We start from the raw sequence: 14,201 nt of genomic DNA on the forward strand, positions 1-14,201 counted from the left end.
AAGAAGACATAACACTTATTATTATCTATGTTCCTAATCAAGGAGCCCTGAAATATGTAAAGCAATTACTAATAGAATTGAAGGGAGAAATAGACCAAAACACTATCCTAGTAGGGGACCTAAATCCCCCACTGTCAGATACGGACAGATCATCAAAACAGAAAATCAATAAGGAAATAACATCTTTGATGACACATTAGACTAACTGGACATAACTGACATTTCCAAAACCTTCCATCCCAAAAGAGCTGCTTATACATTCTTCTCTAGTGCATATGGAACATTCTCAAAAATCGACCATATACTGGGACACAGAGACAGCTTCAACAAATATAAGAGGGTTGAAATCATACCAACCATATTCTCTGATCATAATGCTTTGAAACTAGAGATCAACTGCAAAAAGAAATCAGGAAGAATCACAAATACATGGAGATTAAACAACATGCTACTAAAGAATAACTGAGTCAGAGAAGAAATAAAAAGAGAGATCAAGAGATACATAGAAACAAATGATAGTGATAGTAAAACATATCAAAACTTTTGGGACATGGCAAAAGCAGTCATAAGGAAAGTTTATATCATTACACGCCTATCTCCAAAAACAAGAACGAGCCTAAATAAACAACCTAACACTTCATCTTAAAAAAACTAGAAAAGGAAGAACAAATGAAGCCTCAAGCCAGCAGAAAGAAAGAAAGAATGAAAATTAGAGCAGAAATAAATGAAATTGAAAACAAAAAGCAACAGAAAAAATAAATGCAACAAAGAGCTGGTTCCTTGAGAAGGTTAATAAAATTGACAAACCCCTAGCTAGACACACTAAAGAAAAAAGAGAAAGGACACAAATAAACAAAATCAGGAAAGAAAAAGGGGAAATTATGACAGACACTGTAGAAATACAAAGGATCATACAAGAATACTATGAAAAATTATATAACATGAAATTTAATCACCTAGAAGAAATGGATCAGTCTTTAGAAAAATACAACCTTCCTAGACTGAATCAAGAAGATCTGGAAAATCTAAATAGACCAAGCAGCAGTTTGGAAATTGAAACAATCATCAAAAACCTACCAAAAAGTAAAAGTCCAGGACCAGATGGTTTCACCAGTGAATTCTACCAAACATTCAAAGAAGATTTAATATCTATTCTCTTCAAATGCTTCCAAAAAATCGAAGAGGAGGCAATACTTCTCAACTCATTTTATGAGACCAATATCTCCCTGATAGCATAACCTGGTAAAGATAACACAAAAAAGAAAACTACAGACCAATATCTCTTATGAACACAGATGCAAAAAATCCTAAATAAGATACTAGTGAACTGAACACAGCAACATATTAAAGATTACACCATAATCAAGTATGCTTCATTCCAGGAACACAGGGATGGTTCAACATATGCAGATGATTAATGTGATACACCACATAAAGTAAAAAATAAGAATCATATGATCATCTCAATAGATGCAGAAAAAGCCTTCGACAAGATACCGCACCCATTTATGATCAAAACACTTAATAGAATAGGTATAGAAAGAAAGTACCTTAATATAATAAAGGCCATATATGACAAACCCTCAGCCAACATTATACTTAATGGTGAAAAACTAAAAACCTTCCCTCTAACAGCAGGAACAAGGTAAGGCTGTCCACTATCTCCACTGTTATTCAATATAACATTGGAGGTCCTAGCGAGTGCAATCAGGCAAGAGAAAGATATAAAAGGCATCCGAATAGAAAATGAAGAAGTCAAACTGTCACTATTTGCAGATGTCATGATTCTCTACACAGAAAACCCTAAAGACTCCACAAGAACACTACTAGAAACAATAAGCAAATACAGTAAAGTTTCTGGATACAAAATCAATGTTCAAAAATCCATACTGTTCCTATACTGTGATAACGAAATATCAGAAAAAGAAGTGGAAAAAATAATTCCTTTTGCATTTGCAACAGAAAGAATCAAATACCTAGGAGTAAATCTAACGAAACATGTGAAGGACGTATACAATAAAAACTATAAGACCCTATTAAAAGAAATCGAAGAAGATACAAAGAAATGGAAAGATATTCCGTGTTCTTGGGTTGGAAGAATCGACATAGTTAAAATAACCTTATTACCTAGAGCATTATACAGATTTAATGCAATCCCCATCAAAATCCCATCGGCTTTTTTTTTTTTTTAAGAAATAAAACAAAAAATCATTAGATTTGTATAGAAGCACAAAAGACCCCGAATTGCAAAAGTCATCCTGAAAAAAAAGAATGAGGTTTGGAGGCATCACTCTGCCTTACTTCAAATTATACTACATAGCAACAGTAATCAAAAAGGCATGGTATTGGCAGCAAAGCAGACACACGGACCAGTGGAACAGAATCAAGAATCCAGAAGTAAACCCATACTTATATGGGCAAATAATTTTCGATAAAAAAGCCAAAAACATACAGTGGAGAAAGGAAAGCCCCTTCAATAAATGGTGCTGGGAACATTGGAAGGCCACCTGCAAAAGAATAAAACTAGACTGTTGTCTATCATCACCAACCAAAATTAAATGAAAATTGAAAATGAATTAAGGACCTGAATATAAGACCTGAAACAATAAAATGCATAGAAGAAAACATAGGAACTAAACTCAAAGACCCTGGACTTCAAGGATTTTATGAATTTGACCTCAAAGGCAAGGGAAGTAAAAGCTAAAATGAATGAATGGGACTATGTCAAACTAAAAAGCTTCTGCTCAGCAAAAGAAACTGTCAACAAGGTAAAGAGCCAACCATCCGAATGGAAAATATATTTGCAAGCAACGCCTCCGATAAGGACCTAATATCCAAAATATACAAAGAATTCATATAACTTGGTGACAACCAAAAAACAAATGACCCAATCAAAAAATGGGTCAAAGACTTGAACAGACACTTTCCCCTAGAGGACATAAAAATGGCTAACAAATATTTGAAAGGATGCTCAATATCGCTACCTATTAGGGAAATGCAAATCAAAACCACAATGAGACACCATCTCACACCTGTTAGAATAGCTATAATCAACAGGACAAGTAATAACAAATGTTGGAGAGGATGTAGAGGAAAAGGAACCCTCATACACTGCTGGTGGGACTGCAAATTGGTACAGCCACTACGGAAAACAGTATGGCGGTTTCTCAAAAAACTAAGAATTGATCTACCATATGATTTGGCTATCTCTCTACTGGGTATTCACCCCAAAGACTTGAAAACTCATATCCGAAAATATATTTACACACCTATGTTCATAGCAGCATTATTCACAATGCCCAGGACATGGAAGCAACCGAAGTGTCCTACGATAGATGATTGGCTAAAGAAGCTGTGGTACATATATACAATGGAATATTATTACTCGGCCATCAGAAGAGATGAAATACTGCCGTTTCCGACAACATGGATGGACCTTGAGATAATCATGTTAAGCGAAAGAAGCCAGGCAGAAAAAGTTGAAAATCACATGATATCACTTATATGTGGGATATAAACCTAAGAGCAACAAACAAACAGGGCAAAGAAACACAGACTCATGGACAATGGACTAGTGGTTACTGGGGGGCAGGGGGCGGAGGGGAATGTTAAACAAATTGAAAAATAAAAGAAAAATAAAGCACTCAAAAAAAAAAAAAAAGAAAGAAAGAAAGAAAGAAAAAAGAAAGGAAAATAACCAGACACCAGCAAAATGTGTCTGAAAATTCTCTTTCATAAAAGCAACAAAAATTTGGCAAAAAAGGTCAGAAACAAGTTTTTCAGAACTCTGGAAATTAAACAAAGACTTTTAACAATTGAGCAAAATTATTTAAGAAAATCAGTTGAATCTTGGGAAGAACAGTAAACTTTGTGGTATTTTTACTTGTCCTATTTCCATTCCTCCATCTCCAGGTCCATAGTAGGTTTGCAAACCACACCCACAGTGATAACTAGCAGCAGCCTGGCAGCTACCAGAGGGGTTGGAGCTCCTTCAAACCCTCTTTTTACCAGAGAGCTATCATTATATGACCAGTCTAGCTGTTCTCATTTGAAAGACTTGTCTTATTTGACACGACTCGGAGCTTCTCCAGTGAAAATATCCTTTTCCCAAGAGGTGTCTGTTGGAAAAATATTCAAGGCAATTTGGTCAGCTTCCCTGTTGAATGACAGGATGGTAACAACTGGGGCAAACAATAAACTACCCGAAAAACTTTAAAAGGAAAAGATGGAGAATAAAATACCCATAAGGGCCTTGAAAAACTCCAACATATTTCTGGCAATCTAGGCAGGAGCACACATGTGTGGGACTGTGGGCATGTCCAGGAAAAATCTGAGAAGAAACTAAGTTCTCACATCTGGATGACTATGAGGCTCTGCACAAACAGGAAGAGCAGAGTAAGGCAGAACTATCAAAATGCCTGAGTGGTGATGGGGTACACCAAGACACGCACTGAGGCCCTTGGCAAACAGGGAGACTTACTGGTTCCAGGCATTCAAGGAAATCTGTCCCATCATTACCTGACTACAAAGTTAGATGAGTAGAGAATTCAGTGGCCACAGAAGACAAAAATACAGATTTTTAAAGAATGTTAGGAAAAGTAAACACCCACAACTACAATAACTACAATAACAGCAAATAACAACAAATAACAGCAGTAACAGCAGCTAACAACAAAACTTAAAGAAGGGTAGGAATCTGATTTTCGGAGTGGCCACATGATACAGTTTAAAATGTCCAGTTTTCAACAAAAGATTCTGAGGTATTTATAGGAACAAGAAAGCACTGTTCAATCACAGGAAAAGAAATAATTAAACTGTCAATGAGGAAGCGCAGATGTTAGACTTACTAGACAAAGATTTAAATGAGCTATTTAAATATCTTCAATGAACTAAGGAAATCGTGGCTAAAAAACATCACATCATAAAACTATCTCAGTAAATTAAGACTATCAATAAAAAGATAGAAATTATAAAAAAGATCAAATAGAAATTCTGAGTTGAAAGTATAAAAGCTGAAAGAAAATGTCACTAGAGAGACTCAAAAGCATATAACAGGTGTTAAGAAAAAAAATCAACAATCATGAAGATAGGTCAACTGAAATTATCTAGTCTGAGAAACTAAAAAACAAACAAACAAAACCAAAAAAAAAAAAAGGAGGAAAAATAAACAGAGCCTCAGAGATCTTTCGAACAACAAGTGTACTAACATATACATAATTGGAATCCCAAAAGGCACAGAAAGGGGCAGAAAGAATATCCGAGAAAATAATTACCCCAAACTCCCCAAATTTGATGAAAACCAATAATCTATACAGCCGAAAGTTCAATAAATTTAACTTCTTTCAGGTGCCACAGAAAAAGACTGCCTACTGCAAATGTCAGTCTGCGTGCCTGTGTGGAATCCACTTCTCTGAACCATACTAAGACCAAGAAAGTTTCTACAAATAAACCCTCTTCTTCCAAATTTCTACACATGTTGTCACTCCCAAGAAATATACTTCTGTACTTCACAGTGTGTTCTTCACCTTTGGGAACCATATGTTTTTTTTCTAGCACTTTAAAAGTAACTCCATATACTACTTAAAAAAAGCATTTTAAATAAAAATTAATGTACTACATTTGTAAAATTTAGTATCTAGTGTTGGCAAAAATGTGGATAACATGGGAACACATATTTTATAAGGATGTAAACAGGTATAGTGATTGGAAATCAGAATTCAAATGGCACATTTATGCTGACCAGGCAATGCTACTTCCAGAAATATATTTCAGAGAAATGTCTACCAAGGGACTCAATGATAAAGAGATTCACTGAAGTAGTGATTATTAACAGTGTTAATGGAAATAAGTGTTCATTAATTGAAGACTAATTATAGCGCCAAAACATTTGGAGAAAGTCACATAGTATAGGAATACAGTCTCCTTTTCTGGTTTTTAATTTTCCTGACCTCTAAAGATGATATGTCTTACGGTCCTTGTACCACTTCTATTTTCTCTTCATACTCGTTGGCAACAGGACCTCCTCCACTCTCATGGTGTTAAAAATATATCTACTTGTAATTCCCAAATCTAATCACCAGCATGGACCCGCTTGAGAATTTTATATCCAACAATGTAATTGACATCTCCATTTGGGTGTGTCTAACCACTTGAATATTGCAAAAAGAAAATGTTTAAAACCAAACTCTTAATTTCCCCCTGCTACTCTCATAGGTCTCCTCATTTTCGAAACGATAAATTTTTATCTGTATTAGCTCAAGCGAAACCTTGTAGCTATTGACTCCTTTCGCTCCACTCCATTAGAAAATTCCATCAGCTTTACCTTCAATATGTATCCAGAATCTGAATTCTTCTTAAGACTTTTACTACTTCCAAGCTAGTCCAAGCAACTAAGATAGTCTGAGGTTTTATCATTTCCCATTTGGTCTATCTGCTTTGACTCTTGCTTTCTTGCAGTTTATTCTCATACGAATAGCCAGAGTAATCCTTTTATAAATAAGTCAAATTGTGTCACCCCTATGCTTTAGCATCCTGATGGCTCTCTATCTCGCCAAAATAAAATCCAAGGAATTCTGAATGGCCCACAAAGCCCAATGTAATTCAACTCTCAATTATGTCTCTGAACCATCTTGTATAACTCTCCCCTTATTTAAGGATGATCTTCCTTGCTTAATACACACGCAGTCCTCACTATGCATGATGTTGGTATGTGTGAACTTCACTCACACACACGTAAGCACAACTAGATTATACCAGTCCTCCACCAACACTGTTCACATTTCAGTTATCACAGTATATTAATTGTAGCTAGAAACACTGCTACTAGCTCTTCAAACCACTATGTAACTAACATACCATGCATCATGATCTGTGACCAATCACAGCACCTCTCTTGAAGTATGTCACTGACTTGTACTACACACGTTATTCGGTTCATGCAGATAGCAAAGGGTGTAGTTATACTGTTTTGTTTCCCAGTGATAAGCCCAGGTGAAATTTTATAAAAATGGATGACTGAAAGGGAGAGAGAACTAGCCAACAAAGATGAAAATACATTAAAAAAAAAAAAAAAAGGATAATTCTGGAAGTAAAATTGGATGTTGATTAGAAGACTGAAAATGGCAACAGCGAATTGAATACAGGAAGAGATCTAGGCCTGTATGATGCTATGATATGGATCATACAGAGAAATTCCAATGAACATGAAAAAAGTAAAGTTGTTTTACATAATTTTTTAGTTTAAATTGTAGTAGGAGGAGAAAGCCTTCATGGTAAAATAAAGTATTTACATCTACTTTGTACTGAACACTGTAAAAACAAACAAAAAAACAAAACAATGATTCAGGCCAAAGAGTTGAAGGTAGCTACTACACTGAAAGAAAATGGCAATTATGAGAACAAAAACACAACCTGTTGCTGTCAATAAAGGCTAATTTAACTGTTTTAAAAGTCAGCATGACTTTGATTAATGTTAAGCTACCTGATGAAGCTGCTAGCTCAGATAAAGACACTGCTGTGAAATGTGTACCCAAATTCCAAGGATTAGTTAAGGCAAATGGTTTTGATGAAAAAGTTATGCTGGTAGTTATGCTGGCAAAAAATTACATGTTTAAGGAACTCTTGGAAATATTTTACAACATTGAAAGAGAAAGGATAAAATATCAGAAGCAGAGGCAGGTCCAAGATGGTGGTGCAGGAGGCTGCTGACACTGTTCTAAGAGCACATGGAATATACATTTATACTTAGATCAATACCTCCTGAGAGACAACTGAAGGCCAGCTGAACAGCTTCTGCACAACAAATGAGAGACTGCATAGAAAAGGTTAGGGAACAGCGAAAGGTCTTTGGGAGCTGAGGGAACTCTCCTAAGCTGGAGGAACAGGTGAGCACCACTGTTCATGTTTCCCCTGCAGTTTGATAGCAGGTAGATGCTCTATCCAGGTTCTTAGGCTGACCTGCAGGGCTGCTGTAGTGTATCCCCAGCCACCCCTCCCATAGCTAGCTCCAGCAAGAACAGGAGAGTGCCAGAGTGTGTTCGCATGGGCCCCTCTACCCATAAATGTGATCCAAGGCATTGCTGTGCACACTCTCTAGGCTGTATGTACATGAGGAGCCCCCTACATGCAGAGACTGCAGAACCAGCAAAGTGCTACAGTGTCTGCACACAGTGCTGCCTTGTCCATAGCAACTGCAGAGACAGCGGGGTGCTGCTGCACGCATATGTGGGGCTACGCTTTCAGGAGGAAGTGCAGAACTAGTGGGGTGCTGCTGTGAGCACAGGAAGGGCTGCCTCACCCAGAGAATGTGCAGAACTAGCAAAGTGCTGTGGTGTACACACACAAGGTTGTCCCATCTGGACTAAGTGTAGAACTAATTGGGCGTTGTGATGTGCACATTCAGGGCAGCCCTGCCGAGACCTGGTTTGGGCAACAGACAAATAAAGCAACAGGGCTCTGAATCAAAAGGGCAAGGAAGAGCACACACAACAGGCTGCCTCAAACTGACTGTGTTTTGGCTGTGGACAGCCAAAATAATGTGTGTACACCACGCTGCGCCACCTGGAACCTATTCCTCCTGGCCAGGTGGTATACCAGGCACTGTGTGCGCCTACACCAAGTAGAATAATCAGCCTGACAAAACCATCAGGCACACAGTCTATATTTGGAAAAAAAATGGCTGAGAACTTTCCTAATTTGGGGAAGGAAACATATCCAGGTCCAGGAAGCACAGAGTTCCAAACAAGATGAACACACAGAGGTCCATATCAAGGCATACTGTAATTAAATTGGCAAAAGTTAAGGATAAAGGGACAATCTAGAAGGCAGCAAGAAGGAAACAAGTCACATATAAGAAAAGCCCATAAGGCCATCAGTTGATTTTGCAGCAGCAATTTTATAGGCAAGAGTGGCAGGAAATAGTTGAAGTGCTGAGAGAAAGGAACCTACAACCCAAAATACTATAATTGGCAAGGTTATCATTCAGAATTGAAGGAGACAAAAAGAGTTTTCCAGATAAGGAAAAAATAAAGGAGTTCATCACCACTAAACCGGCTTTATAATAAAGGTTAAAGGGTCTTCTTTATACAGAAAAGACCATAACCAGAAATAAGAAAATACAGGGGGAAAAAATTCACTGGTGAAGGCAAATAGATAATAAACATAGTGAATCAACCACTAAAGTACCTAAAATGAAGGTTAAAAGATAAAAGTAGCAAAATTAACTATAAGAAATAAGGGATACACAAAACAAAAAGATATAAAAATATGACATCAAAACATAAAGCATGGAGAGGGCAGGAAAAATGTAGTCTTTCTGGAATGTGTCTGAACTTAAATGCCTATTAACTTATAACAAACTGCTATAGATATCAATGGATATATACGAACCTCATGGTAACGAGAACCCAAAAACCTACAAGAAATATACAAAAAATAAAAAAGAACCCAAACAAAAAACTATAGAAAACCACCAAATCAGAAAGAAGCAAAAAAAGATGGCAAAGAAAAAATAACAAAACCCCAAAACAATGAACAAAATGGAAACCTATCAATAAGTACTTTAAATGTAAATGAGTTAAATTCTCCAAAATACATGTGGCTTAAAGAATAAAAAAATAAGACCCATCTAGATGCTGTCTACAAGAGAATCATTTTATATTGAAAGACACACACAGAAAGTGAAGAAATGAAAAAAAATATTCCATGCACACAGAAATAAAAAAGCTGTGGTAGCAATACTCAGACAAGATAGGCTTTACAACAAAGAATGTAAAAAGAGACAAAAAAAAAAGGACATTACATAATGATAAAGGGGTCAATCCAAGAAGAGGATATAATAATTGTAAACATATAGGCACTCAACATAAGAGTTCCAAAATATATAAAGCAAATATTAATAGACATAAAAGCAAAAATTAACAATAATACAATAATAGTTGGAGAGTTTAATACCCCACTTCACAGACTCGATAGACCATTCAGACAAAAAATAAGGGAATGACCTTAATGTCAAACTAGAGCAATTCAACTTAATAGACATTTATACAACATTTCATCCAAAAACTACAGAATATTTTCTTCAGATGCACATGGAACATTTTCCAGGACAAACCACATATTAGGTCACAAAAGAAGTCCTAATAAATTCAAGATTGAAATTACATTAAGCATATTTTCTAACCACAATGGCATAAAAATAGAAATTAACTACAGGAAGAAAACTGGAAAAAACATGGAGATTAAACAACATGCGACTAAAAAAACCAATGGATCGAAAAGGAAATTGAACAGAAAATCCAAAATATCCTGAGGCAAATAAAAAAAAAAATTTCCAAAATTTATGAATTGCAGTAAAAGCAGTTCTAAGAAGAAAGTACCTAGCTATATATGTCTACCTCAAGACAAAAGAAAAATCCCAAATAAATTTATACCTACAAGAACTAGTAAACAAAGAAAACCAAAACCCAAAGTAAAAGACAGGAAATGATTAAGATCAGAGAGGAAATAAATGAAATAGAAAACAATTTAAAAGATCAATGAAACTAAGAGCTGGTTATTTGAATGTTTAAATAAAACCGACAAACTTCTAGCTAGACTCATCAAGAGAGACAGTGAGCCCAAATTTAAAAAGTAAGAAATGAAAGAAGAGAGATTACAACCGACACCACAGAAATACAAAAATTTGTTAAGGAGTATTATGAACAATCATAAGCCAACAAACTGGATAATATAGAAGAAATGGATAAATTTCTAGAAACATATAACTTTTGAAGACAAAATCAGAGAGAAACAAAATCTGAATAGCCCGATTACTAGCAATGAAATTGAAGCAGTAATAAAAAATACCCCAATGAACAAAAGTTCAGGACCAGATGGCTTCACAGGTGAATTCTAACAATTACTGGAAAAAAAAATTAATACCAATGCTTCTCAAACTATTCCAAAAATCTGGAAAGAAAGGAATGCTTTCAAACTCATTTTACGTGGCCAGCATTACCTTGATACCCAAACCAGACAAAGACACTAATAGACAGGCCAGTCTCCCTGATGGATATAGATACAAAAATTCTCAACAAAATACCAGCAAACTAAGTTTAATAACACATTAAAAAGATTACAACACCACAAGAAAGTGGGATTTATATTAGGGATGCAAGGATAGTTCAACAGAGCAATTAATGTGATACATTACAGCCACAAAACTGAGGATAAAAATCATATGACCGTCTCAATAGATGCAGAAAAAGTGTTTGAGACTATCCAACATCCATTTCTGATAACTCTCAACAAAGTAGGTACAGAAGGAATTTACCTCCACACGATAAAGGCCTTATATGACAAGCCCACAGCTAACATCATACTCAATGGTGAAAATCTGAAGGCTTTTTCTCTAATATCAGGAACAAGACAAGGATGCCCAGTCTTATGACTATTACTCAATATAGAATTGAAAGTCCTAGCCACAGCAACCAAACAAGAAATAAAAGCAACCAAATTAGAAAGGAAAAAGGAAAACTATCACTATTTGTAGATGACATTATACTACATATAAAATACCCTGAAGACTATGCCAAAAATTATTAGAATTAAGTGAACTAAGTAGCAAGATACAAAATTAATATATAGAAGTCTGTCGCATTTCTATACACTAATAATGAACAACAGAAGGAGAAATTTAAAAAACAATCCCATTTACAATTGCATCGAAAAGAATAAAATATTTTTATAATGTCTCATTTTTTCCAAGATAATTTCAATTTTGGAATTAAGATGATAAAGAATAAAGAAAAAAAGTGTATTAATTATTGTCATGATGCCATTTTTGACAGCAAAAATAACTGAGTGTTTACTATGAGGCAGGCTCTGTTCTAAGTGCTTTTAATGCATCATTTCATTTAAATACATAGAAGCCTATGAGGTAAATGTTATATGGATGCCTATGAGGTAAATGAGGGTCAGAGAGGTTGAAAAACATGTTCAGGTCATATAGCTAGAAATAGCATATGAGAAATGTACACAAGCAAATTATGTGAAATTTGTCACATGTATTTAAGACTTTTTCCTCTTCGATTTGTGCAATCGGAAGCAAGAGCAATAACATTTATGTGCTTACCTTGCAGGCCTAGGTGACCCGGATGTACTCCGCATAGAGCTCTCTACTCGAGGACTAGCCACTTCAGGAGGTTGAGGAGGAATGAGAGTTTTTCGAACTGCCATTCTGAAAGAGACGAGAGACAAATCCGGAAAACAGCAGTCTGAGGGCATTAAAAAAGTACAAAGTATATATTTGCTAGGTATACCTATGGTAAAATGAAAGTATTAATTTGACTGTTTTTTAAATAAAATTTTTAAATTTTATCAAAGTAATACAGGCACGTTATTTAAAAAGCAAAATAGTACTAAAAGGCTTTTCACAAAATACAGCAGGTCTCCTCCCCATCTCCCCCCACTGCCTTCCAATCGCTCTCCAGGAAGCAAGCACTACAAATCTTCTAGTTTCTTTATCCAGCATGTCATATCTCCTTTCCAGTTAATATTAAAATTTAAATCCATACTAAGTATTTATGATCATTATAATGGCTATGTATTTATATCGACCTGAGCAAGTTCCTGGAAGCCAAGTGAAAAAAGCTGATCAAGGTAGTTGGTGATTACCTACTTTGTCATGCCGTAGAGAGACCATATATGGCTCAGACTGAGAATCACTAGAAGTCATGAGTGATCTTGACATGTTTAGTTTGGGCAGAGTGGTGGGAACAAATGTGAGACAAGAGTGGGGCTGAGAACCAGACTTCACCATTCTGCAATGCCCAATAACTAATGGATCCAGGAACTGATCTTTAAGGTAGCTAACATCTAAAAGAAGGGTGACTACTGGACAACATGTCTCCTAGTAAATACTAAATAAACCACCAACTTATAAAGTAGTTTTGACAAACAAGAAATTTAAAAAGTGAATCTAATCAAGCTTTAAGATTCAAGTAACGATTTAGAAAAAATGTAGAGAAAAACAAGTGAAACTACATTATGGGGGTTATGAATTGAACTGTATTCCCTAAAAGGTATATCTAAGTCCTAATCTCTGGCACCTGTGAATGGAATATGTAGGGTCTTTACAAATGTAATTAAGTTAAGGATCTTGAGACATTCCAGGTTTAGGATGGGCCCTAAATCCAATGACTGGTTGTTAGAGAAGAAAGGAGAGGGAGATTCAAGACACACAGACACAGAGGGAAGGCCATGTGAACACAAAAGCAGACTGGAATGATGAGTGCACAACCCAGGAAATGCAATAGCCACCAGAAGCTGGTAGAGGGGCACAGAATGGGTTCTCCCTGAGAGTATACAGAAGGAACCAGCCCTGTAAACACCTTGATTTCAGACTTTTAGCCATCAGAATTGTGAAAATAAATTTCCATTGTTCATAGCCACCAAATTTGTGATACTTTGTTATAGCAGTCCTAGGAAACTAATACAATGGGGATGCAATCAATAAAATTGAGAGAAAGAGAGGGAGGGAGAGGGAAAACTCTTATAGGACAAAAGACCAAATTTCTTCAACAAATAAACTGAGAGGAAAAAAGAGATGAGGAAACCTATAGATATGAGTCTTAAGAGACATATCAACTAATCATGTGTGTATCTTATCAGAATACTAATTCAAATAAATAATTTAAAACAAAACAAAATTTGTGACATTTGAGACCACTGGAAATTTGAACTAGATATCTGATGATGTTAAGGAGTTATTGTATTTTTTTAGTACATATTTATGTATCTCTCAATAGACACATGCTGAAAAATGTAAAAATGAAAAAATGTGCTGTTTGGAATTTGCTTCAAAATAATATGGTGGAAGGGATGGGTAGGCTTACAGATAAAATTGGCCATGAGCTGATAAACTGACAACTGAAACTGGATAATGGGCATGCATTTATATGTTCAAAATTTTATTATGTTTGAACTTTTCCATAAGAAATAAAGTAAGACCAACACCACTACCCACCCCCTAAAAGGAAAAACAAACAAAACCACCTAATGACATACACTACTATAAACACAGTATGACTAAACTTAAAAAGAGTGCCAATAATAAGAGTTGGTAATGATTCCCACGGAGAGTATAAATGGACATAAGCACTTGAAAAAACTACCGGTATGATCTACGAGTTGAACATAATTACAGCCCACACCCCAAATAT

The 14,201-nt window shown here is 35.7% G+C and overlaps 1 protein-coding gene across 5 annotated transcripts in view; it reads right to left on the minus strand.

Annotated features, from left to right (window-relative positions):
• The window catches only part of SAP130 (Sin3A associated protein 130), a 69,696-nt gene that overhangs the window by 21,971 nt on the left and 33,524 nt on the right, over positions 1-14,201 (minus strand). For all 5 annotated transcript variants that reach the window (XM_023532675.1, XM_023532677.1, XM_023532676.1 and 2 more), the window contains exon 15: positions 12,113-12,217. In XM_023532675.1, coding sequence (XP_023388443.1) covers positions 12,113-12,217 — 105 coding nt within the window. The remainder of the gene's footprint in view (positions 1-12,112; positions 12,218-14,201) is intronic.

This window comes from Pteropus vampyrus, unplaced genomic scaffold (genome assembly GCF_000151845.1).
Source record: "Pteropus vampyrus isolate Shadow unplaced genomic scaffold, Pvam_2.0 Scaffold87, whole genome shotgun sequence".
Classification (NCBI taxonomy): Eukaryota; Metazoa; Chordata; class Mammalia; order Chiroptera; family Pteropodidae; genus Pteropus; species Pteropus vampyrus.